Raw genomic sequence first — 27,675 nt, forward strand, 5'->3', positions numbered from 1 at the left:
GACCACACATCTGTTTTTACTTTAGGATGGAGGGACAGAGGAAGGGGGAGGCAAAGGTCACAGACACTACTGGGGTTTTTAACAAATGAAACCTACACCTCCCCACTCCTTCCCAAAATAAACTCTCTTCCCTAACATCAAAAACTGCCCTCTCTCCCTTCCCTAGCCTTGGGCCATACATTTGGTCACCTTTTAATGGCTAGGTTCATTTGTGTGATGCACCTGGCCAGCTGTGCACTTTTAATGGTTAAACTATTTTGTGTAATGTTTTCTTTTTTCCCCCCAGATCACTGTACACCACTGGTACCTTGCTAATTGCCTTGTCACACCCAGGTACGTTTCCTGCCTCAACCGTTTAATGTGCCTCAGTGGAATATACAGTAATAAGCCAAACAGAAAATTTGTGCTCTCTCTCTCTCTTTCATCCACAGAAACATCACTCCTACTCTTCCCAGCTCTGTGCTTCATCGCTGTGGGGGGAATTTTGTTACTGGTCACCAACATGCAGGTGTGTGCGTGTGTGTGTGTGTGTGTGTGTGTGTTAAGCTGGGTGTATACTTGATACAAAGGCAAACTCAGCTGGAATTTAACCACAGCCAAACACGTGTATACTCATTGTAGCTTGGAACTGTTCATTTAGTGACACTCCACGCCAGTGATAACCATGGAGAACATGGAAGTGACAATGTTTCCCGCACCATTTCATTAAAAAATTTTCAGAGTTTCATCAATCATCCTTTATTTATCAAGCACATTTCATACACCTTAGTAGAACGCAAAGTGGTTCACAATAAATTAAAAGAAAATATAAATTAAGAAGTTAAAGAGGCATTAAAAATATTCTGAAATACAACAAATTGCAAAGGAGATGCAATGAAATGAATAAGAAGAAAATAAAATAAATAATAGGACCAGTAAGAATTCATGTAAAAGCAATGCTAAAAGGATATGTCTTGAGATCCTTTTTGGAACCATCCAAGGACTAAACAGCCATAAACATTAAATGCTGCCTTGCCAAAAATCCTGCATCCTGTATCTAGGTGTGAACAATAGCTTTCTGTCAGAAGATCTGAGAGCCCTGTTGGCCACATACCTTAAAAGAAAGTCAGATATGTAGGGCTAGGCCATTAAGAGACTTATAAACTAAAAGAAAAATTTTAAAATCAATCCCAAAATGAACAGGTAGCCAACTAAGAGCTTTTAAAACAGGAGTTTTGTGTGCTGCCTTTTTGGTTTTAATCAATAAACGAGCAGCAGAACATGACTGATTGATAATAGATAATGATAGAGCAGAGAAGTCTTTGAACCCGCAAGAAGAACCTGTCTTGTTCTGATTTAACTGTAAAAAGATTTTTTCAGATCTTAATGTCCAAGATACAGTTTCTAAGGGCTTCTAATGGCCTTTTGTCATTGGGGGACATGGAGATGTAAAGATGAGTATCACCAGCATAACTCTGAAATTGTGTCTCCTGTTAACACCTCAAAGGCAGCATATAAACATTAAAAAACACTGATCCTAGAATTGTTCCTTGAGGGACATCACATGTGACATTAATCAGAAGTGTGCTCACCCAAGTTAACAATGAAGGAATAGTCGTTAGGTAGCTCTTAAACCAGTTAAGAGCAGTGCCTGTGCCACCCATCCATTTTTCTAGTCTGTCTAAGAGAATGGTATGGCCAACAGTGTCAAAGGCAGAACTTAAAACTGTGCATGCACAAAACGAGACTGCAATTTTTCCATTGGAGGTTAAAAACTAATTCAATTGTTTAAGCACTAATTTATCTCATTTATGGTTTTACTAAAAAAAGGGTAGGTTAGAAAGTGGCCTGAAACATTTAAGAACAAACTGGTTTAAGGTGCTTTTCTTTAACAGTGGCTTCACTAAATTAGATTTAAGAGCAGATAGGAACTTCCCAGTTTGAAGTGAGTACTTAGTAATACTTAAGACATCTTCAGATAGAGCACTAAAAACCATTAAAAAAAGAGATGTCTAAAAGACTGGTTGAGGACTTGAGTTGTTACAACTTTGAGCAGCACGACATGATTAATAATTTCATAGCAATCTAAGATGCCTCTGCATGGAGGGATAGTGGGTTTGATTACATCAAGCTCATGGGTAGGGATTTGAACACCACAATGAACATTTTCAACTTTGCCTTTTAAAAAAGAAACAAATTTTGTGCATTTTGATATGGTGAAAAAATTGCTTGTGTGGACATCGCGATGAATGAGAAGGCAATCAGTAGTGGAAAGAGCTTTCTGGGATGTTATGCTTTTTTTAAAATCAGTTATCATTTTTGAAAAATGCTACTGTCTAGCCAAATTAAAGGTATTCTATGCAGAATTTTTAGCCTGTGTTTACAATCAAAGAAGTCTCCTCCTTCATCTTCAGCCCCACACATTCACCCCCGAGTACCAGTCCAAGTCACTGATGTGAATTCATTAGAAACTACAGGTAAATTTTCCTGTAAAATAAAAATTAATTTACTGGATTATTTCAAATTTAATTACAGTTCGGTGTTCAAGGATTACCGTTTAGGGGGTCACTCTCAGCTACCCTGTTAGTGGCACAGCACTCTGAATACTGAACCCAGACTAATTGGAGATCACCCTTTATCAACCTCAACACTTAAATTTATTTATACGGAATTGGCCCTCGGCACTTATGAATTCAGATGTCTCTATTTGACTTTGTTAGTGGGTCATTCCATCAGCATGAGAGGAAGCACAAACAGACATACATAAATATAAGCTTTAATGACAATTCCAAAAATTAAGCAGTTTGGTTATAATATGGGATAGGGTACTGGCACAGTATAGCAAAATACAACTCTGTACATGTAATGTAGCATGTACTGACGAGTCAGATGTGACAGTATTAGTATTATGGTCCATAAGTGATATGCTATCTCAACAAGGCCGCTGGGTACCGCTACACAGAAACTCATTATGAACTAATACAATTCTATGCACGTAGCTTATGATTAGAATGAGACAGGCAACAATCAGTTACACTGGACTCATAACACAAAGGTCTTTAACCATACATTTAGGTTTACTGTTCGGCAGCTCTCTTGCTACTGCTGGCCTCGTACGGATGCATGCATAAGCTAATGGTAGGTTAAACTTTGAATTATGGTGTTACTTACAAGTCAGAGTGGAGAGGAAGAGAGGTAAGAGTGAGGAGAAAGCTTAGAGTATATAATATGTAGAGACAGCGATGCCAATAGAAACCTATGGGGAACACATCAAAACCAGGAAGTATAATTTTTTCGCTCAACAGGCATGCTCAGTTGTGTCCCCTAAATGACATGTACAACGAGGATAGCACAGACATTGGCTAAAATAAATAGGCTGCTGGCGTGAATAGAGTGGCTTTGAAATACCGAGGGTGCCCACTAGTCGTCGGTGGTGCTCTACAGGAATACATAGCGATTATCTAGGCGCCGAGCTGGCACAGTTCGAAGCGATCACACTGTGAGAGGTACACACCTCGAGCATGGTTAACAACAAATTAACATTCGTTACTACGCCACTACTACATGCAAGGTGGTTGTTAATCCCCCCAGTGTCATCTATAGCTTTGATCTTAGAATTATAAGTAGGCTATCTGGCAAGAGGGGTCTGGTGATCCTGAAGGGAAGTGTAGGATAGTGTTAGAGTGCTGAAAGTAAAGGACACAGGCTTATTTGGTAGCTTAGGCAGAAATAAAGCATTTTGTGCTCTCAGAGAGAGGACTGCAGAGGAACAACTTACAACTGCCCTGTTGTTACAGTATAGAAAGTGATTTAAAAAAAAAAAAAATTTATTTGACCTTTATTTAACCAGGTAAAATCAGTTGAGAACCAATTCTCATTTACAATGATGACCTGGCCAAGAGGCGTCAGCAACAGTAAATACCTAAAAAAAAAAAAAAACACACAGTCAGCACAAAACGACGCATACAGTACAGATACAGTGCAGTACAACATACAGTAAGACACGACAGTACATAAGAAACGGCAAAAGACGGCATAGGTAAATAAAATAAATCAAAAGTCAATAAATAAAATCAATAAACCAATAGATAAACACTATGTGCAAGAGAAGGTGATTTACTGGATATTCTTTGTACAGTTGTAACGGGAGAGAGAGTGAAGAGAGGGCTGGTCAGCAGGTGCAGCAGTCAACTATGACCTGTTGCAGATTTTGTTTGAACATGTTGAGAGATGTGAGAGCTGTGAGTTTGAGTGTGTTTTGTAGTGTGTTCCAATCATTTGCAGCAGCAAAACGAAAGGAATTACGGCCAAAGACAGTACGGACTTTTGGAATGATGGAATCACTGGATCTTAAGCGGTAATTGCTGTCGGAAATGTGCAGGAGGTTTGAGAGGTAGCAGGGTGTTTTTCCCAGGAGTGTTTTATAAACTAATTGCAGCCAATGTTGTAGCCGCCTGGTATGAAGGGAGGGCCAATCCACCAGTTTGTACAGATCACAGTGGTGAGTGGTGAAGGGTGCGCATGTGGCAAAACGGATTGCTGAGTGGTGGAGTGTGTCGAGCTTGCTAAGGCTGCCCTTTGATGCCATTTTATAGATTACATCACCGTAGTCAAACAGAGGAAGGATGGTCATTTTCACAAGAGTGTATTTGGCGGAGTGCGTGAAAGAAGCCTTGTTTCGATACAGAAAACCAAGTCTAGCTTTGACTTTAGCCAGAAGGTTATTGATATGAGTGTTAAATGAGAGAGATGAGTCCAACCAGAGGCCAAGGTATTTATAGGAGCTGACAAACTCCAGTTCCAAGCCATCAGCACTGAAAATCTTAGGGGGGCTGGAGATGTTGAGATTTTTCCGGTCAAACAGCATACATTTGGTCTTTTTGGAGTTGAGGAGCAGGTGGAGGTTGTGGAAAGACTGCTGGATGGAGGTGAGGCTTTGTTGAAGAGTGGACACAGCAGCATGGAGTGAGGGGCCAGCTGAATATATGATAGTATCATCAGCATACAGATGTATCTGGGAGCTACCAACGGCCTTGGCTACCTCGTTAATGTAGATGAAGAACAAGGTTGGGCCTAAGATGGAGCCTTGAGGCACACCTTTAGTGATGGCAAGTGGTTCCGATGTGATGTTTTCGGTCTTCACCCTCTGGACACGATCAGCAAGGTAGCTGGCAAACCAGTTGCAGCATCCGCTGGACAGGCCAATGCTACTAAGTCTTTGCAGGAGGATATTATGATCGACTGAGTCAAAAGCCTTGGCTAGGTCTATAAAAGCAGCTACACAGACTTGCTTGTTGTCCATGGCGGTAACAATGTCGTCAAGGACCTTCAGGGTAGCGGTGATACATCCATGGCCTGTCCTAAACCCAGACTGCAGGTCAGACAGAATGTGATTAGAGTCAATGAAGTGAATTAGTTGTTTATGAACCAGTTTCTCTATGACTTTGGCCAGGCAGGGCAAGATGGAGATTGGCCTGTAGCAGTTCGGGTCAGAGCTAGAGCCTCCTTTGAAGAGGGGGAGAATCATGGCAGATTTCCAGTCAAGGGGGAATACAGACAGTTGAAATGACAGGTTAAACAGTCTTGTAATGGGGGCAGCAATAATATGAGCGGCTGCTTTTAAAAACACAGGGTCAAGCCCATCAGATCCAGCTGACTTGTTTGGATCTAACTTAATGAGTTCATCCAGGACTTCCGAAACCTTTACAGGTTGAAGGGAGAAGCTGTTAATGCTGGATAATGAAGTAGGAGTATGAGTTGAGGCAGTGTTAGGAGCAGCTGCATCAAAGACATGAGATGACTTCACGAAGTGGTGGTTGAAGAGCGTGGCCATGCGTGGTTTATCATTAAAAACAATTTCACCGAATTTCATAGAGGTGGGTAGATGAGGAGAAGCAAGTTTGTTTTCCATGGACTTGACTGTTTTCCAGAACTTCTTGGCGTCAGATCCGCAAGCTGAGAATTTCTCCTTGAAATGATTGATTTTAGCTTTCCTGATCGCCTGTGTGGTTTTGTTTCTGCATTGTCTGAAGGCCAGCCAGTCAGCAGGAGACTGAGAAGACCTAGCTCTCCGCCATAAGGCATTTTTTAGTTGGATCAGAGCAGCCAAATCGTGAGTAAACCAGAGGCTGTAACGATTTTTGGTCCGGAATCTTTTAAATGGGGCGTGTTTATCAATGATAACGCTAAAGGTATTCTTGAAATAAGACCAGGCATCATCCACAGAGGGGATAAGGTTGATTCTATCCCAGTTCACAGCTGCAACATCATGTAGGAAGGCTTGATTGTCAAAGTTTTTCAGTGAGCGCTTGGTCATAATCACTGGTGGGCGTTTGACAGAGAGGCCAGAGCGAACGCATGCAATGGCACAGTGGTCACTCAAGTCTTAACTGAAGACTCCAGTTTGATAGTTTGATGGAGTGTTAGTGAGAATAATATCGATCAGTGTGGCAGATGAGGGTGACTTCAAATTGTGTCTGGTTGGCTCAGTTTTAAGTTGAAAGAGGTTTAAAGCATCAAATTGCTGTATGACTAAATCTGGGGGGTTGATCATATCCCAGTTTAGATCACCCAGAAGGACAAACTCATAGGAAATGTGAGAGGCCAGAAGTTCACCAAGAGCTGTTAGTGTACATGCTGGAGCAGAGGGTGGTCTATAGCAAACAGCAACAGAGAGAGTGAAATTTTTTGACAGTTTAAGTTTCAACAGTAACAGTTCAAATTGCTTGGGGACTGACTTAGACAGTGTTACAGAACATTGCAAATGGTCTTTTACAAAGATAGCCACACCACCTCCCTTAGTGGATCTATCCTGATGAAAGACATTGTAGCCCGGTATTTGAATTTCAAGATTAGAGACACTTTTCTTAAGCCACGATTCAGAGACAGCCAGAACATCAGGGTTAGCAGTATGCACCCAAGATTTTAAATAATCAAGTTTTGGCAACAAACTACAGATATTGATATGTAAAAAGCCCAAAGATTTGCGTTCACAAAAATCATTAAACGACAGACTAGAGGCAGTAAGGCCTTGAATAGCAGGCCCTGGGTTTGGGTGAACATTGCCAGAGACAAACAACATGAGAATGATTAACCCACGTTTGAAAACAGTGCCAAAACATCGCATTTGTTTATCTTTCACTGAGGGTTTGGTCAAAATTAATGAGGAGTCATGGAACTGGTGCAATAACATGTAAGAGTACAAATGAATAAGATTCAATACACACCGAGTAGGAAGTCCAAAAGTCTTTGTAGTCCAGAAGGAAGAAACGTCCCTGGATGATAAACCGAAGTCCAAAGTACCACCACCATTGGAAATGATGGCAGACTCTTGCGTGTACCTACTGAAAAAGCAGGTTGTTTGAGCCGATGTGTGCCAAAAAATAAAAAAGATTGTAAGCCAAAAAGGCAAAGAAGGTTTTAGTGGATAAAACATGCCCAATCCAATAACAGAGGCCCAGGCTGTGGCTAGCAGAGGAGGCCCAGGCTGAAGCTAGCAGAGGAGGCCAGGCTGTAGCTGGTAGAAGAGGCCCAGGCTGTAGCTGGTAGGGGAGGCCAGGCTGTAGCTGGTAGAGGAGGCCCAGGCTGGAGCTGATAGAAGAGGCCCAGGCTGGAGCTGGTAGAAGAGGCCCAGGCTGTAGCTGGAAGAAGAGGCCCAGGCTGGAGCTGATAGAAGAGGCCCAGGCTGGAGCTGGTAGAAGAGGCCCAGGCTGTAGCTGGAAGAAGAGGCCCAGGCTGGAGCTGGTAGAGAAGGCGCAGGCTGTAGCTGGTAGAAGAGGTCCAGGCTGTAGCTGGTAGAGGAGACCCAGGCTGTAGCTGGTAGGGGAGACCCAGGCTGTAGCTAGCAGAGGAGGCCCAGGCTGTAGCTGGTAGAAGAGGCCCAGGCTGCAGCTAGCAGAGAAGACCCAGGCTGTAGCTAGCAGAGGAGGCCAAACTGTAGCTGGTGGAAGGCCAGGCTGTAGCTGGTAGAGGAGGCCCAGGCTGTAGCTAGCAGAGGAGGCCAAACTATAGCTGGTGGAAGGCCCAGGCTGTAGCTGGTAGAGGAGACCTAACAGCAGTAAAATTATCTCCCTTTTGGGTAGTTCTAAGAAGCCAAAATAGCCAAAAGAGAGGTGTACCTCTTAATTAGATGTAAAAAGTCACTGTCCTTGGCTGGATTATCAGTATAAAACACAGATAAAACAAAAATAAAGTTAAGAGCTCACATGCAGGCACACAAACAAAGGACTGGGCTGGCGGCCATCTTGGATGCTAACTGGCAGGCTAAACAATGAATGAAGCAACCTAGAGAACAGCAGATAAAACATATGTTTTGTTCACATTCATATTTTAAGTAGGCTACAAATAGTCTGCAATTCAACCTAAACTATATCCCAAACCATTGTAAAGCAGCCTTTAAAAGAAACACCGGGCACAGGGACTTTCTGGACTGACGTTGCTGACACTACAGTTGCTGCTGTAGTGGTAGCATATTTGTATGTCACAAGCACACATCGCAAATGCGCAATGCGTATAACAGTCCTCTCTGTCCGTTTGTTCTTGAAGTGTGGTTTCCCACAAGAACGTACTTCACGAGAATGCAAATCCCGACGTTCTAGTTATTGAGAAACACCTTGTAAGCCTATTACATGATTACGTACTTTGGCACATTTTTTTCCGCATGTGTACTTACAATTTACTGTTACATTAGTGAACTTGATAGCTTCATTTGTAGCTTGCTTATCTATGAAGATAGCTAACAAGGCTTTGTGGCTGGCTTTATCATCTGGCAAGAGATGACAACTACAGAGCCTTGTTAGCCTTGATAAAGCGATGTTAAATTTGGTTCAGTTCACATAGTAGCACAGAACTGTGCTTAGAAGTCTTGCTCTAGATTTATTAGATATGAAGGTAGGGCTCTGTAGCTACCTAGAGATCCAACTTGTGCAAAAAACCAATTGAACAGTCGCCAAACTCAAAATTATAGATTGGAAATTTCGGGATCATGCTGCATTCAAGACAGGTCTATGTACTTTGTAGCCAATCATTTAGCCTACCATTTAAGGAACAAAAATGAAAAAACGAGAAGTAAATGGGTGTTCGACATTCATTTTAAAAACAGATATCGAAAAACGAGTATCTATTTTGGTTATTCGTGTTGCTGACTGATATTAAACATAAAATTACATAAACCGAACTTGCTCTCGATTTTAAAGTTTATGGTGTCATGTTCTGATTTCCATTTTCTCAAGGGAAGCACCCCAGGTGCTGTTGGTTCAGTTGGTTTTTCACAAGTCAGATCTCGTTTTTTTACAAGTTGTCTTGAACGCAGCATCATTTCAGAGCTCCGATTTATCTGACCCCAACACTAGTGACATCTGAGTTAAAAAAAAGGCGACATTGGTAAGAGTTCCTGGCAAGAAAGGAAAATTGTATATTTATGTTTTTAACACATATTTGGTTGTGTGATTATGTGATACGTATCATTTATGTTGCGCATTCATTATAGCAATATGTGAAATTAAAAACTTACGATATCTATCAGCCACTTCTTTTGCTAGCCAGCTTAGCTAGAAAATGTTATTTTTTTCAAATAAATGCTGCAGATGAAATAACATGCAATCTGGCAGTGATATCATATTTACATTTCAATACTACTACAACCCAACATTGCTTTGCAGTTTCACTTAATTCACTCATTTTTAATATACTCCTTAACAAAAAAATAAAGCAGCATTTCCTGTGGGTATCCATGTTTTTTCTGAGGAAAATTTCCTTCTTGAAATATTTGAGTTCCCAGTTGGCTGGAAGGCAGCATAAGCACATAGTTACACATGCTTAGCCGTGTATCCAATAAAATGTTCCATATATACAAATTACATCTGAACTGAAACAAACAGTGGGTTTACATGATGTTTGAAAAAGTCGATTTATTGTTTTAGTCCGGCTAAAACTGGACTTTTAAAAATCATGTAAACATTGTAGTCCGACTGAAATCGTACAATTTTTTCAGAGTCGGACTAACATACCTAGATAATGCGGTTGGGGGTCGATTTACTACAGCATGTATACGCTTCAATAGGCCAAAAATTGGCCTAGGCGTTCTGTGCATGTTATGTAACTTTAAAAGATTGAATTCAACCTTCTACTGGGACTTTTGCCGTCTATTGAGGGTGTGACAGAAAATTTTGGTGCCTATAATCGAATATTTTTCACATTTCCCGTTCGATTGAGCAAGTACCATTCAAAGTACTTCACATTAACCTTGTACGGCGATCAATAAAGGCTAACAGCACGGTACCACTTAATTATTGTCACTTCTATCACCACTGTAATGAACTAAAAAAGGCACCAAATGACCTTTTCTGTGAGAAATGCATTGTCGAGCTCACGCACATACATTGCTGGCGACATTTTAAAGCTCCGTTTTGCCCTCCCTAGTATCATGGCGAAAAAACACATTTCTGGACGGACGAGTAGACCAACTTCATGCTATTGCAACTAAAGGAGTTATATATCCTAAAATATATGGATGGAAGAAAAACGCGGAATGGCGAACTATTCAGAAAAGTTGTGACAACACTGGAGGAAGCAGGATTTATAAGAAGCCTTCGTCAGACACACCATGGTCAATAAATCAATTCTTTCCGAGTCATGTATATTGGGACAACGACAATAATCCAATTAAATCTCATCCTTGGCCAAATCAAGCTATTAATATAGATCGATTTCAACAGTGCATGTGAACGCACTGAATGCGTCTGTGCAGCTCAACCGTCCTGGAAATGACACCGGATAAACTGCACTTTCAGTGGCTTTCTTATACTACTGAGCGATCCTACTGCCTGCCTTACTGCACCACTGAGTAACTGCAAATGGATATAATTCTCTCTTTCTCTCTCCGTCTCCCTTCTTCTGTCTCTCTCTCCCTCCCTCTCTTACTTTCTCCCTCTCTACTTCCCGCTTACTCTCAGTGAAATATGTCTAGTTGTGGGATTTGGTTTTTTGCATTTCCTGATGTTTCCCTGCTGTGTAGCACTGCAGTAAAGGGCAAGGGATGTTTACGCACAAGCAGGGCCTCAAGTTAGCATGGTAGCGCTCTGTGCAATCGAGCATTCTTATCCCCAGCAGGGTCTGGGAATAACTGAGCTGGGCTTATGGGAGCTCACACTACATTCCGCAGATACCCAGAGTTAGGACATTTCGTTTGGAAGCCAGAATGTAATAGAATCTATTGTTATTACAAAACTGAAATTACACTGTTTTCACAGCTGGAAAATGGATTCAATTATTGAAAAATTATTAAGAAAAAAAATCTTAATTCCGTAGTTGAAAAACACCCAGGTATGAAGGGATTTTGTTGTGAGGCTATTCTAGCAGCAATTTGTGCAGCGTGAGAATGGCATGCTTCCCTCTCATCCAGAGTAATTTATTCCAAAGCACACTCCTCCGGACGCCAGTGCATACTGGGTTCTCTTCCGGCTGAAAATAGTGTCCAGAATCTAGTCAGCTGAGCTTCATTCTGTTGGCGAGCCTGTATTGGGTACACATGATTGTATGACTGATTAATTGATTGGTTGACTGGCGACATCATGATGCTGTGCTAAATACTGAAATGCCAGGGTACTGAATCCTAATTTCTGCCTGAGGGGGCCAGAGACATTAAAGGGCCAAACCTGCATGAATCAAACACATCACAGTACATGCAAGCACATCAATGGTTTTATCTATATCAGTGGTTTGGATGAAGCAAAAGCAGATATACGACTGGCTGAAACAAAAGCCAGCACACCCATGACTGGCTGAAACAAAGCCAGTACACACACGATTAGCTGAAACAAAACCAACATACATACTGTCACATGAACTGAGTTTGGTATGTCTGTTCTAGATTCATACTACCATTATTAATATTGACAATTTTGATGTTGATCAATGTTGATGATACTGCAAATTGTTATACAATTTTTAGTTCACTTTTACTTTTAGTTATGTTTACCTTGATAAGCCTTCTACAGAGTAGTATGACTAAATAGTTTTATGGGCTAGCCTATGTAGGCTCAGCCACAGCCAGGATTACCAACAGATGAATAATGATGAAATTATTACTCCACTGTTATATTACTTGATCTAGGACTCCTTGTGTAGCCTGTTGGGTGCGTATGTACGTGTGTGTGAGCGCGCGCGTGCGTGCTTGCGTCCACATGTGTGCTGATGTGTTTGCTGTGAAGAGATACTGCTTGTTTCCGTGGTGTGTGAGATGTAGTTCAGAGCCTGAGGTGCCAGTTTGGAGTGAGCCTGGGGCAGTGAGGGTCTGTTCTTTTTTGTGCCTGGTGAACACTCTGCTTCCCTCCAGGAGTCTCTCCAGAAGCAGTGACTGCTGCAGAACCTCCTTTAGAACAGGGGTCCTACTGCAAAATCTTCTTTAAAACAGGGATCCTTCTCCAGAACCTTCTTTTTTTCAAAACAGGGATCCTGGGGTGTCTCGTGGCGCAGCCTGTAGAGCACTGTCCACATGCTCATTACGAGCTGCGACGTTGGCGGTTCGAGTCCGACCGCACAAACTTTGTCGCATGTCTCCCTCACTCTTTCCTCATTTTTCCTGTCTCGCTACACTGTCCTGTCCAATAAAGCTGAAAAGCCCATTTTAAAAAAAAAGAAAAGAAAAAAACAGGGATCCTACTGCAGAACCTCCTTTAGGTGGGGATCCTACTTAGCGAACCTTCTTTAGAATGGGTATCCTACTGAGTCATTCTGTGGGGTATGGACTAGGCTGTTGAGTATGTTCCTCAGAATCCCTTCAGTTTTAATTCTTCCTTACCTATCTGTAAAGACTAAAACTGAAGCTAGAGCTTCAGATACCAATAGTCATGGACAAATAAATGACCAATGATGAGAATCTCATTCTTTTGGAAGATTAGAAGGGCAACCAAAAGAAGTTATTCATACCCCAAATCTACGCAAATCTGACTAAAATAATGGTTAAAAATGCATACTGGTGATGACGTGTGGGCATACTTTGTTAAGCCTTATTGTTTTATCATTCAATGGAGACACAATTTGTGGAAATGGATATCACCCATACGTAACTTATCCATGTTAAAATGGCAAATTTGTTTACTGTTATAATGTTACTGTTATAATTTAAAGTTATAATGCCTATATTACATTGTACTTGATATAAAGTAGACTTTGGCCACCCGAGTTTGCTTTTCTGGTCCAGTGTTCCAATGGAAAAACCACACTGTTGCAAACTACTGCCCTATTATAAAACAATCACAAGACATTTTAATATATAATTGTTTTGGGGATGAAACAGAACGTCAATGTGCAAGATTATATTTACTGTGGTTTATAGTTAGCCTGTGGAGTTTGCATGTTCTCCCCGTGTCTGTGTGGGTTTTCTCCCACAGACATGCAGGTTGGCTAATTGGAGACTCTAAATTGCCCGTAGGTATGAGTGTGTGAGTGAATGGTGTGTGTGCCCTGCAATAGATTGGCAATCTGTCCAGGGTATTCCTGCCTCTCACTCAATGCACGCTGGGATAGGCTCCAACATATGCCCGCATATGACTTTTCATTCTTAAAGATTTTTGTTGATCTAATTTTCATACATACTACTTTTATATCTGGGACAAAATTTTACTCATTTTGTGTTCTTTGCCTTCTATTACTGTAACTGTATTACTATAGATTTTTTTAAATTTCATTCATATCCTTAGCTACAATCAGATAAAAGTGTTAGCCCCTCAAACTGGCAACCATTTTGGAACATCTTTAGGCCCGTGTGTCTGTTAAACTATACATGATACCATGTCTAAAATTCAGTTTTATTCATTTTAATACACATAGACTGTCTGAAGGATGTATGAGAAAAATTGGAAACATATGCCTGTAACATTCCTAAATCCCGGTTGAATTTTGATGGAGAGACCCTACTGCTGAACTTCCTTGAGAAAAGGGATAGCAAACTCTAGTCAAGGACTGGTGTTAAACCTGCGGACACTGTGGCCCTCCAGGACTGAAGGTAATCCTGCAGGCACTGTGGCCCTCCAGGACTGGAGGTAATCCTGCAGGCACTGTGGCACTCCAGGACTGGAGCTAAACCTGCAGACACTGTCACCCTCCAGACTGGAGTTTTAGATTTCAATTTCAGAAGCTGCTTGGAGTGTAATCCTAGTCACAGACACTCCTTGTATTGAGCCTGTCTTATCTCCAGGCTTGTAGTGGCGCTAGGTTATCGAGCCTCTCTTATCTTTCGAATGATAGTGGTGCTGGGTAATTAAGCTTCTCCCTCTCCTCTAGGTGGGGAACCTCTTCGGCACACACCGTTCCACTATCATCACTCTCTACAATGGAGCATTTGACTCATCCTCCATCGTCTTCCTCATCGTCAAGGTAATGGCACTTATAATTCGTTCTAAGGAGATGAATACTGCTTTGATAGGGAAAGGGATGATAACAGTTGCTGTGGTAATATCATTCTCTTGTGGAAAAGACAGTTCACGCAATTCACATGATAAAGGTAATTATAATACCAGTAATAATTTGAGTACTAATAATGGAAACATTTAGAATAAGGATATTATTAGGGGTCCAAGCAGCGAAGCTGGTGGAACCCTATTGTATCTGTTAGGATTATTATTATTATTAGGGGTCCAAGCAGTGAAGCTGGTGGAACCCTATTGTATCTGTTAGGATTATTATTATTATTAGGGGCCCAAGCAGTGAAGCTGGTGGAACCCTATTGTATCTGTTAGGATTATTAGGGGTCCAAGCAGCAAAGCTGGTGGAACCCTATTGTATCTGTTCCGATTATTATTAGGGGTCCAAGCAGCGAAGCTGGTGGAACCCTATTGTTTTTGTTAGGATTATTCTTCTTATTATTTTTCTCCGCTAAAAGTGTCTGAGGCTCAGCAACCATAAGTTGTAGACTAACCAAATTTGGTAGGTGGGTTCCTATGGCCCCCCAATACTCAGGCACTAAAAACCACCTATGTCGGCCAGATGGTGGCGCTATAACAAAGGGTCATGTTTAAAAGGTCATAACTCCCACACCGTAAGTCAGATCAACACAAAACTTCATCGACCGATGCATCTGAATGTGCTCTACAACTTTGCCATTGGGAGTGCCATGCTACCTCCTTCCACAATTCCCCTCTGTTACTGACCTGCTACGCTACCTCCTTCCCTAATGCCCTTTTGTTACTCTCCTGCTACACTACCTCCTTCCTCAATGCCCTTCTTTTATTCTCCTGCCACATTACCTCTTTCACCAATGCCCTTTTGTTACTTTTCTGCTATGCTACTTCCTTCCCCAATGCCCTTTTGTTACTCACCTGCTATGCTACCTCCTTTCACAATTTCCCTCTGTTACTCACCTGCTACACAACCTCCTTTGTCAATGCCCCTCGTTTACTCTCCTGCCACATTACCTCCTCACCAAATCCCCTCTGTTACTCTCCTGCTATGGTACCTACTTCACCAATTTCCTTCTGATACTCACCTGCATCATTTCCTCCTTCGCCAATGCCCCTCTGTTATCTTCTTCTATGCTACCTCCTTCGCCAATACCCTTCTGTTACTCTCCTGCTATTGTAAAGGAGAGGGGAAGTAGGGAGACCAAACGCGACTTAGCAGGGAACTTTAAGTTAACCACCTGGGGTGGAATAACCACTAAGTCTCGTTAGATACAAAAGGATAGGGAAAACAATTAACGAAAAGAAAACCAATACTCCTATGGGAGATTATCCCAAAGAAAAAGCTTTAATGCCCCGAGTACAGGGTGAAGAACTAAGGCTTAATGAGTACTGAGTCTACTAAAACAAAACACAGTCTGAAAAGAATGGCGAACGTGAGAACTTTAAGAAAACAGCCCTCGCACAGAGGACTGTCAAAAGAACCACGAGAGAGTAGGAGAAATGAGTAAAGATAGTGATGCTAACTTAGTAGCCCACAATCCAATAACCTCAAAAATTCAGTTCCGCAGTAACTCTTCGCGTAAGTCAAAGGACGCCGAAGAGGAACTGATCTAGTACTGAACAAGTAACTAAACCTTTTACCAAAACAGACCAAGTTACCGGCTTTCGTGTAACGCAAGTTGACACTAAAGCAAAGCTTATCAGTTTGCTTGTGGTTTAAATAGTGCAACTTCTCATTGGAACGACTTGGAAGTGTTCATGCGTTTCACACTGATTAGGGTGCACTTGTTTGGCTCTCAAAACAGTTGTATGTTGACATCTATGAACACTTGTGCACAACGGGAAAAATTAAGATAACTTGAGCTTGATCCGATATCTATGGACACCGGTAAAACATGTAGCCTATCGGCTGCTCTAGTTCATTAGAAATATAATTATAACAGGTAGCTCTTTCCATTTCTCGCTAAGTATACCCAACTAATTGTAGTAGGTAGAAGCCCTACAATTAATCAGAAACAGAGATAAACAGAGGCAAATTGGTGCAAATAAAAAATTATATTATGATTCTGTTAGCATGAATGGTTTGCAAGTTAGTCGTGGAGCAATTTTTCTTGCTGCATTCACAGACTTCCGTATTTTTTACCGCTAGGTTGGAGATACTGGAGCAATCAGAAAGTTCCCATATTTACCATATTTAGGGGTCCAAGCAGAGAAGCTGGTGGAACCCTATTGTATTTGTTAGTATTATTATTATTAGGGGTCCAAGAAGTGAAGCTGGTGGAACCCTATTGTTTTTGTTAGGATTATTCTTATTATTTTTCTCCGCTAAAAGTGCCTGAGGCTCAGCAACCATAAGTCCTGGAGCAACCAAATTTGGCAGGTGGGTTCCTATGCCCCCCCACTACTCAGGCACTAAGCTGGGTTCCTATGGCCCCCCGCTACTCAGGCACGAAAAATCACCTATGTCGACCAGATGGTGGCGCTATAACAAAGGGTCATACTTTAAAAGTCCATTCCTCCTACACCATAAGTCAGATCAACACAAAACTTAATCGACCGATGCATCTGAATGTGCTCTACAACTTTGCTTTTGGGAGCACCTATGTCTGCCATATTGTTTGCCCGCCATTTGGACTTTTTTATTAGTTGGGGTGCGGAAGAGCTGGAGCTCCAAATCTAAACGATTACGACATCTAGTAAACTTCTTTACGGCAAGCGACATCCATGGCGACGCAAGTAATCCGACACCGTAGGGTCTAGTTTTTATCAGTGAGGGGAGGGTCTGAACGTCGGGGAAGGAATGGAAGACAGTGCCACCCAGAGTGCGTGCTACGATACCAAAAGTTTGTTAGTAAAAGCGTTTTGAGAGGATGAATAATTACTTTTCTTTGGCATGGATCCATTTGAAGACAGTATCGGGTGAGTTCGTTAAGTCTTTAAATCTGTCATTATGGTGAGAAATAGCTAAACCATTTTATAGGTAGGTTTTGAGTTTCTGTGCAAACGCGCGAAAACACGCTGGTATAGTAAAACAATGATGGCAATACATGTATAGTCCGCTTCGTTCCGTTGCTACCATAACATAAACTATCTTGTGTCTACAGCTGCAGTTTCTCGCTGCAATTTCTAATATTGAATATAAATAAAAGACGCAATTTATGCTGTAAATCGTATTCTCAATTTAATCTCTAAATTGACTGTAAGCTTAGGGTTGTAACTAGGTAGTTGTTTCGTAGGTGACTTAACTCGTCTTAACTATTGCTTGTATTTTTGCATAGACTGCGTTGTTGCTGTTCTTGTTTGCGTTAGTGTTAATCAGTTTAACCTACCGAGTCCAAGTTGAACTATGCGGTTGTTCCCTGCACTTAGAACGGTAGGCTACTGCCCTCTAGGGTTTTCAACACACTTGTTTCTGGTTATGGTTATACATTTTGTTGTACGTCGCTCTAGATAGGAGCGTCTGCCAAATGCCTGTAATGTAATGTAATGCAATATTCCGTAGCAACAAGATAAACCCGACATTAGCCCTAAAATATGCCAATACAGCAGTGAAAACGCTGCTCACTGAATAACAAAATAAACGAGACAATTAAAAAAAAAAATTATACCATGTCATTCTACAGTCAATATCTGGGACTAAACATTTAATAAATATACAATCTTACCATCGGTTTTACGCGTAGAGGTGTCCCTTTTGCGAATGAGTGGTCATATATTGTCTTGGACAATCCATTTGTGAAAAATACGCGCATCTGTCACGCCTGGGTCGGCTATCTTCATAAATAGCTGTGCCTAATACCACACTTGTTGCTTACGGCGTTGTCGCCATTTTTAGTGCAATTTGGCTTGATTGACAACTCATTTATTCCGTAGGTGAGAGTATAAGCTTTCTAACGATGTATAACATGTCTGATTTTGCTTTTGGAATAGCATTTTATAGGTCAGCGTAACCGAAAATTTTCTTATCTGCCAATGTCTAAATAAATAAAACGGTAGGCTACTTTGCGCGCAGCACGCAGATCGCGAGCTGATATTACGTCTTTTTTTCCGTTTTTTTCTCAATGTCGTATTTATTATTTGAAATGTGCATTTATGTGTTATTATTCTATCTGTCTCTGTGGCGCTCTGAAATGTGCATTCTCTGCTAAGCTGAGCAATGGATTGGAATATGTATCTGACGTAGTGTTGCACGGTATACCAAAACTTTTCGGTACTTAAAAAAAAAGAAAAAAAAAAGAAACGGTTCGGTATTAGAATATTCCGACGTTTGGTAGTTTTGAGTCAAATGTAAAAGCCAGGGAAAATTGTCTCCCGCATTACTGATTGAGAGGATGAAAAGTGTAATTTGTCAGAATCTTCGCTAGAAGGCAGTAGCAACTAAGGTTGCCAAGTGAGGTGACTTGCGCTTGTGCACTCAGCTCCTTGATACAGCGCAAGCTTTGACTCAGTTCACTTCAGTAGCAATAGGTGTTCCAATTTGGAAATATTTTATTATAGATAGATGCTGTATTGTTATTAAAATATGCTGTTTTTAAATCTATTTAAAGGTGAATGACTTGTTTTAAAGATTTTTTAGTTTACAACTGTTTCATTTTTGAAATATATTTAACATATTTTTCTATTGTTCAGTGTTGTAAAACTATAGGCCTATGCATATTAATATGTTGAAGAGGCTTCAACTTAAAGGTTGTTAATAAACCATATTTTCGAAAATGAGGTCAACCCTTGTGGACATTACGTTTCTCATCTATTAAGGTAATTTCAGTATCGTTAGGTACCGAGTATCAAATTAGCATCGTTTAAGTTTCAAGTATCATTTCAGTATTGAGTATCGTAATACTAAACCTGGTATCAGTATCAAAGTCAAAATTTTGGTATCGTGACAACACTAGTGTGACGCCTTTTTTAGTTGCGGCGCAGAAACACTGCAGCTGTGCATACACGCTGGACCATCTAAGTGTTACAACATGCCATCTAAGTGTTACGACATAGTAAAGGCCTTTACGGGAAGCGGCCAGGACATATCCATGGCGACGTAACTAAGTCATCCGACAGCGTCTCTTAGCACAAAATTGGCCATAAGTCATCAATATTTTATACGATCATCATGATATTCAGTAGATATGTTGGGTGAAGGCATATGATCATGAGGACAAAGCCATTTTAAAATCGCTCCATAGGGGGCGCGATGGTGCCAATGCTTGGACCCCTCCCAACGCCGCTTGCGGCTTTAATTATTATTATTATTGTACTCATAATATTAATAATGATAATCACAGTGATAAGTGGTGTAGTATAATGGGTAAGGAGTTGGTCTTGTAACCTAAAGGTCACAGGTCACAGTAGGACACTACTGTTGTACCCTTGAGCAAGGTACTTAACCTACATTGCTTCAGTATATATCCAGCTGTATAATTGTGTAAATATTATGTAAAAAGAAAAGTAAGTTGCTCTGAATAAGAGTGTCTTCTAAATGCCTGTAATGTAATATATAAAGGTAATAGTAATGTAGTAATTGTGGTGATAATGTGTTGTTGCAGGTGCTGTCGGAGGGAGGGATCTCTCTCCACTATTCTTTCTTCTTCCTGTCGACTTGCAGCGTGATCCACCTGATGCGGACCTTTATCCTCATGCCAAAGAAGCACATCCCTTACCCACTACCTGAGGGTTACACATACGGGTACGAACCAGTGCTGCCTCGAGATTACCTTGCTGCAGGAGACCAGTTAGCTTACAGACACAGTCCCACTCAGGTTACCAGTGATCTTATGGACACAATCCCATGCAGGTAACCAGTTAGCTTAAGAACACAGTCCCACTCAGGTAACCAGTGAGCTTACAAACACAGTCCCACTCAGGTAAGCAGTGAGCTTAAGGACACAGTCTCACTCAGATAACCAGTGAGCTTACAGACACAGTCCCACCCAGGTAACTAGTGAGCTTACAGACACAGTCCCACACAGGTAACCAGCGAGCTTACAGACACAGTCCCACACAGGTAACCAGTTAGTTTACAGACACAGTCCCACACAGGTAACCAGTTAGCTTACAGACACAGTCCCACCTAGGTAACCAGTTAGCTTAAGGACACAGTCCCACACAGGTAACCAGCGAGCTTACAGACACAGTCCCACCCAGGTAACTAGTGAGCTTACAGACACAGTCCCACACAGGTAACCAGCGAGCTTACAGACACAGTCCCACACAGGTAACCTGTTAGTTTACAGACACAGTTCCACACAGGTAACCAGTTAGCTTACAGACACAGCCCCACCCAGGTAACCAGTTAGCTTAAGGACACAGTCCCACACAGGTAACCAGCGAGCTTACAGACAGTCCCACACATTTAAGCAGTTAGCTTACAAACACAGTCCCACACATTTAAGCAGTTAGCTTACAAACACAGTCCCACACATTTAAGCAGTTAGCTTACAAACACAGCCCCACACATTTAAGCAGTTAGCTTACAAACACAAACCTGCAACGGTGACCATTTGTGAGGGTGTCTAGCACTACTGACTGTCTGTGGGACAGCCTGCTCTCACACAGGTATTCAGCTCCTCCTGGTTTATGTGGCAGGATGACATGTGGGCATGCCAGGCCTCACATTGTGGATCAGGCCAGGAAAGAAGAAAACAAAGGACCATTGCAAGGAGAGGGAGGGACAGAGACTATGACTTTCCAACTGATGAGCAACAAGCAGACCCCACAGACAGGTACAGACCTGCTCACTGCTGTAGGGAATATACCTCTACTAATTATAGCATAGCAAGGATAGATAATTAAAACGTGCCCATTTTAACAATCCTCACACAGCACTGATTATGTGGGTGTAGCAGTATAATTGCAATAAGTAATCAGTCTCGAATCTCATGTTCATGCAATATCAAAACAGACATTAGGTTTGATAATATTATTTATTATACGAACATGCAAAAAGACAGAACACATACAGACTAATCTAACTGGGGAAGTAGGAGAAGGTATGAGAGTTTGTATGTGAGGATGCTTGTGCATGAATGTGTGCACATGCAGGAGCACGTGTGTTCTTTTGTCTCTGGACAAAAGGGGGAAGGGTGAACAGTGTGTGCAGTATGTGTACACGTGTACTGAAATCAGCGTGGCTTAATAAATTTGTTTAGCTACAAAATGAGTATCACCCCCGCTAGTGTCGAAAAGAGAAGTGTAGCTTTGAATCATAAGTGATATATGCACCTAAGCTGGCTATTCAACCAGGACCGACTATGCTGATATTGTTAGATTGTTAGTTTGAGTCAGAGAGTTAGCTGGAAGGAAAGAGAGAGGCAACGTCTGTGGTTGCACTCTGTATGTGGCAAGCCATTCAAGTAATTACACAGGTAACAGAACTTGTTGAAATGATCGATAAAAACAAGACAAATAGAAACACATTAAGAGATTTATATTAATCACATTAATTAAGGCTAAACTGTAGCTAAACTGTAGCTACTGCCTGGGATGTTTAGCTAGTCTGAGGTCCTTCCATGAGCGTAGCTGCCTCCGGTGGTCACTGTTGGGTCCTTGGGAGAATGCAATAGTGGAGTCGGGAACTTGTGGAGGTTTCAGGCCGAAGTCCTTTCTATTTGCATGGGCGACGTCTCTTTTGGCTGGTTGAATGAAGATCCCTTTTCTGCTTAAAAAATTTCATTTTGTTGCAGTTTCTTGTGATTAGTCAGCACAGCACAGGGCATATGCTAGGTTGTACTTACCTTGAGGCTGACCTTGAGTTAAGGTACTTAAGATAAGATAAGATAATCCTTTATTAGTCCCACAGCGGGGAAATTTGCAGTGTTACAGCAGCAGAGGGGATAGTGCAATAGCAAGGGGAGTAAAAAACATAATAGATATAATATATACAAACAATATACAAACAATGCGCAGTTTGGTACACTTTATATTGCACGAGTGGATTGCACATACTTTATATTGCATGAGTGAATTGCACCAAAAAGTGAGTGGGTTGCACATGAGTGGTGTGTGTGGTCTACTAGGAGCAGTGCTGATTGTAAAGTCTGACAGCAGCAGGAAGGAAGGACCTGCGGTATCTTTCCTTCACGCAACGTGGGTGAAGCAGCCTATCACTGAAGGAGCTGCCCAGTGCTGTTACAGCGACCTGCATGGGGTGGGACATGTTCTCCCTCAGGGATGATAGCTTAGCCATCATTCTCCTTTCTCCCACCACCTCCACTGGGTCAAGGGGGCATCCCAGGACAGAGCTGGCCTTCCTAACCAGTCTGTTAAGTCTCTTCCTGTCAGCCGTCGAGATGCTGCTGCCCCAGCAGACCACTCCATAGAAAATGGCAGATGCCACCATAGAATCGAAGAAGGTCCTCAGGAGTGCCCCCTGCACTCCAAAAGATCTAAGTCTCCTCAGCAGATAGAATCTGCTCTGTCCTTTCTTATATAGTGCTTTTGTATTGTCAGTCCAGTCCAGTTTATTATTCAGGTGAACACCCAGGTACTTGTAGGATTTCACCATCTCAATGTCCATTCCCTGGATGTTCACTGGTATGGGAGGAGAAGAGTGTTTACACCTTCGGAAGTCCACCACCAGCTCCTTGGTTTTCCCTGCATTGAGCTGGAGGCGGTTCAGCTGGCACCAATCCACAAAGCCCTTAGTCAAAGTTAGCCACTTAATCAAAGGCCTAAGTCAGCAACGCCTAATTACATTACATTACATTTATTGACATTTATTTGGCAGATATTTTTATCAAAAGTGACGTACAATAAGTGCATACCAAAGATCATTGGAACTGCAAAATACAGGTTTGATGAGGTACAATACTCATTATGTAACAGTTATCTATAGCCTTGAACATGAAGTCCTTTTCACACAGTAAGCATAGGCTACAGTTGAGGCCACAAGTTGACTGTCTCTTTAAACACTCTTTAAAACACTTTTTAGAAGCTTCTGATTGGCTAATTGTCATAATTAGGAGTTAATTGGCACCTGTGGCTGTATTTAAAGGCCTACCTTTAGAGCCACTGCCTTTTTGCCCTTGATACCATGGTAAAATCCAAGCACCTCAGCCAAGACTTCAGAAAAAAAATTGTGGACCTCCACAAGTCCGGTTCCTCCTTAGGAGCAATTTCCAAACAACTGAAGGTACCACGAGCATCTGTACAAACAATTGTATGCAAATATAGCAATCTTGGGACCACACAGACTCTGCATCGTCAAGGAAGGAGGCACAAATTAACTCCCAGGGCTGAATGAACTTTAGTCCGAAAGGTTCAACTGAACCCCAAGACAACAACAAGGGAGCTGGTGAAGGAGTTGGAGGCATCAGGTACCAAAGTATCTACATCCAGCATTAAGCGAATCCTACATCGCCATGGCCTGAAGGGCTGTTGTACCAGGACAAAGACCTAGCCTTTTGGAGGAGTGTTCTCTGGTAAGATGAAACAAAAATTGAACTGTTTGGCCATAATGATCAGCGCTATGTATGGAGAAACAGGGGTGAGGTTTTTAATCCGAAGAACACCGTCCCAACTGTGAAGCATGGGGGTGGCAGACTCATGTTGTGGGGGTGTTTTTCTGGAAAACGGACTGGTGCACTTCAGGAAATAGATGGCATCATGAGGATGGAGGAATATCTAGAAATACTGAAGCAACACCACAAGACATCAGCTAGAAAGTTAAAACTTGGTCGCAACTGGATCTTCCAATGATCCCAAGCATACCTCCAAAGTTGTAATAAAATGGCTTAAAGACAACAAAGTGAAAGTATTGGAGTAGCCATCACAAAGCCCTGACCTGGATCCCAGAGACAATTTGTGGACTGAACTGAAAATGCGTGTCTGAGCAAGGAGGCCCACAAACCTGACTAAGTTACACCAGTTCTGTCAGGAGGAATGGGAAAAAATTCCTGCAAAGTATTGTGAGAAGCTTGTGGAAGGCTACCCCAAGCGTTTTATTCACGTTAAGCAATTAAAAGGCAATGCCAGCAAATACTAACCAAGTGTATGTAAACTTTTTACCCACTAAAAATCTGATATAGTATATAAAAGCAGAAATAAATCTCTCTTAGCTATTATTTTGAAACCTTTTATGGAAATAAAGTAGATACCCTAATTGACTTAACACAGGAAATGTGTGGTGACATGAAATGTGTGGAGTTGTGGGAAAAAAATTGAGTTTGAATGTCTTTAGCCTAGGTATATGTAAATTTTGGCCTCAATTGTTGATCGGATTTGTTATAAAGAGTGACTTTTACATTTTGTTCAGATAAATCTTTGTGATGCCATAGTAGCAATAGCTAGGCATTTTGTGAACCTTGGAATTTAGGAGAGTTCTCCAGAGTTGCAGTAGTTATTTTTAGAGCCCGACTGATGTATCGGTTTGGCCGATATATCGGCCATTATTTGATTTTTTTGACGACATCGGCATCGGCAGTTATGCAGCCGATGTGTCCCGATTTTTAAATAAGTATAATAAACAAAAAAACATTGATTATTTATCTGTACTTGTCTGTTCGAACGTTGTAATTGCTATTTACTAGAATTATCCAGTAGAGGGAGCTCTAATACAAGTGTGAACTGCAGCAGCTGACGCGCTCCTTCTGTAGTAAGACGTTTGTCACTCGTGCCTCATCCAATATTCTCCACTGCAAGACCTGTCTGCACAGATTCGATTGCCGCAATAAAGGTATGTATATTTAGTGAAAGTTTTTAATTAAATGCGACGACCACTATGTTTATCAATCCTCATTATCAAGCGAGCGACCTAGCTAAAATATTTGGTTCACTTTAACAAGCTAGCTGGCTAGCAAGCCTTTCTGAAGTGGCAGTGAGCACATAAGCAGCGTAGGATCTACATTTCCAGAGGACATCGCTGTATTCTCAAATAAATAACCAGCCAAAATAAAATGGTGATTGAATGCATCACACATTTGTTTTTTTATCTGAGATAATGATATTAGCTACTATATGCTGTGTCAATAGCCAACACGTTTTTGCAAGCGAGTGTGTCATCTAGTCTCGCGTCATCGTAGTGAGCAAACCAGACAGTAAAAACGTGGATCATTTTAAGCCATGTTATCTAGCTTTGTCGTGATAACATGAGAGAAGGATTGCTGTTGGAGAAGTGAATCAACCAACAGTTAGCGCGGGTAACCTGCACGAAAGCGCATTGTAGTTTTTTCCACGTATTTCATCCAGTCAATTTAATTTCATCTAACGTACACTTGATTCACTCATTAGCTCCGCTAGATAATGCCTTACTCTTTGAGATCATGTAGTAGAAATAAAATAAGAAAATATAATTCATGTAACTTACTGAGAATATATAATAAGAAATAATGAGGCTGTGTCAATAGCTAATGCATTATTGCGAGCGAGTGTGTCATCTAGTCACGCATCAGAGCGCATTGTAGTTATTTTCACCACCGGATTCTTATGGACAGAGAAGCTCGCTAGATAAATTCTTACTCTTTGAGATCATGTAGTAGGAATAAAATAAGAAAATATAATTTATTTACTGAGAATAGATACTAAGAAATAATAATAACAAATTAATAACAACAATAATAATAATATTCATAAAAATACATGTTTGAAACTGGAAAACTGATTTTTTTAAATTAATTTTTTATAGATGGCTGGAAAAGAAAGGAGTAAAAGCAAGGTGTTGAGTTATTTTGATTTCACACACTTAAAGATGGTGTTAATATATATATTTAATTTAATATCATCTTTTACATTTTTTTATCTAAAAAGTTCTTTGTGTGTTTATTCTTATTTCTATTTGTTTGCTTATAAGTTAAATGTTCTTAAATATAGAAACTTTAATAAAATATAAGTTTTTCAAATTGATTTTTTTTTTTTTTGCCCTTTTTGACAAAATATCTGTCAAAACATCGGTAATCGGTGGGCTAGGACTCTCCAAAATCGGGATCGGCATCGGACCCAAAAATCTGGCATCGGTCGGGCTCTAGTTATTTTGTCCCTACATTGCCCTGCAGACCGGTACAGCCCCACCCAGCATCACCCACCACACTGATGCCTGTTGTTTCTCCACATAGGTGATACTGGATTCTCTTTACCATGGTGGCCAACAACCACTGCATCACTGAAGTGTTACTGTAATACAGCCTAGCAACAGTATTACTGATCTCTCTCTCCCTCTCGCTCTGCAGTTAGTTTCAGACAAAGCGTACTCTCTTGGTTCTTCCTGTGGCACCTGGTGTGGCTGTCGGTCATGCAGTTGAGGCACTACCTGTTCATCGGGACCCTGAACCCCATGTTGAACCGCCTGACTGCAGGAGACCCAGTCCTGGGTACAAGCACCTCCCTCCCTCACACTCGTTCAACCAGATCTATATTATCAAAAGCCGCATTTCCACCAAAAGTACCCGGAACTACTTTTCAAGGAACTAAAAGGTTCCTTCAGTCCATTGTTGTCAGCGTTTCCATCGTGGTCTAAAGACCCGCGAAGATTAGGCAAATTAGTCCGCTGACGTATGAAAAAGCGACGTTGTCGTCAGTCCATCTGTCATATGATTTCTTTTGTAACTCCATACTACCACCGAAGTACATTATTTTCCAATAACGGGACAGCCCAGAGGGGGTTTATTCCACTTATAGAACTGGTTACCAACAATGACTATATATAGTTACTTTAGTATTTATTGATTTTTATTGACTTAATCACCTGAAATTGAAATATTTTTCTGTGGCCGTTTGGGCATATTATTTTACCGTTGTCAAGCAAAACTCTTGTTGATAGTTTGACTTGGACCGTTGTTATGTAACAAACAGGATATAACAGGCCAATATACAGACTGTAACTGTTTTATATATCCTCTCAAACACATTCATTATATTTTTATGCAAACATTCACTTTCATGTCTTGACAGCCGAGGCGACAGAATGCATTCACATTCCACAAATAACTGGTAACAACATTTATAACAGAAAACATGCACACGTCGTAAACAATTTGCTGTTGTATTCATTAATTCGACTCTCATCGTCATTTCCATATAATCACAAAATGACAAGAATAAATAGAATGAAAACTCGGACTTGCGTGGACCACCGTTTGGACCACCGTTTGCTTTGCCCTCCAGATGCGAACCATGCACCAGTCCATGTCTAGTCTTCCTGGCCTTTTTGTGGAATTGAAGAATCGCAAAGTAAAATTATGGCAGTTTGAAAAAGCGAAAGGGACGATTACTAGAATTAACCTGTTATTTCACTCTGACAAAAAGTGCGGAAGGTGATTTTTTCCTGTTTTACTGTCTGTATCCTCGATGTAAATTATGCAGAACTACTGCA

The 27,675-nt window shown here is 41.2% G+C and overlaps 1 protein-coding gene across 4 annotated transcripts in view; it reads left to right on the top strand.

Moving 5' to 3' along the window:
• Positions 1–27,675, top strand: part of LOC118232396 (solute carrier family 43 member 3-like) — a 45,682-nt gene that overhangs the window by 12,756 nt on the left and 5,251 nt on the right. For 3 of the 4 annotated variants that reach the window (XM_035427357.1, XM_035427356.1, XM_035427358.1), the window contains 6 exons: positions 287–333; positions 432–508; positions 14,263–14,355; positions 19,919–20,058; positions 20,958–21,094; positions 26,534–26,674. In XM_035427357.1, the coding sequence (XP_035283248.1) occupies positions 287–333; positions 432–508; positions 14,263–14,355; positions 19,919–20,058; positions 20,958–21,094; positions 26,534–26,674 (635 nt within the window). The remainder of the gene's footprint in view (positions 1–286; positions 334–431; positions 509–14,262; positions 14,356–19,918; positions 20,059–20,957; positions 21,095–26,533; positions 26,675–27,675) is intronic. The other variant, XM_035427359.1, reaches the window with a different exon arrangement.

Source organism: Anguilla anguilla, chromosome 7 (assembly GCF_013347855.1).
Source record: "Anguilla anguilla isolate fAngAng1 chromosome 7, fAngAng1.pri, whole genome shotgun sequence".
Taxonomy (NCBI): domain Eukaryota; kingdom Metazoa; phylum Chordata; class Actinopteri; order Anguilliformes; family Anguillidae; genus Anguilla; species Anguilla anguilla.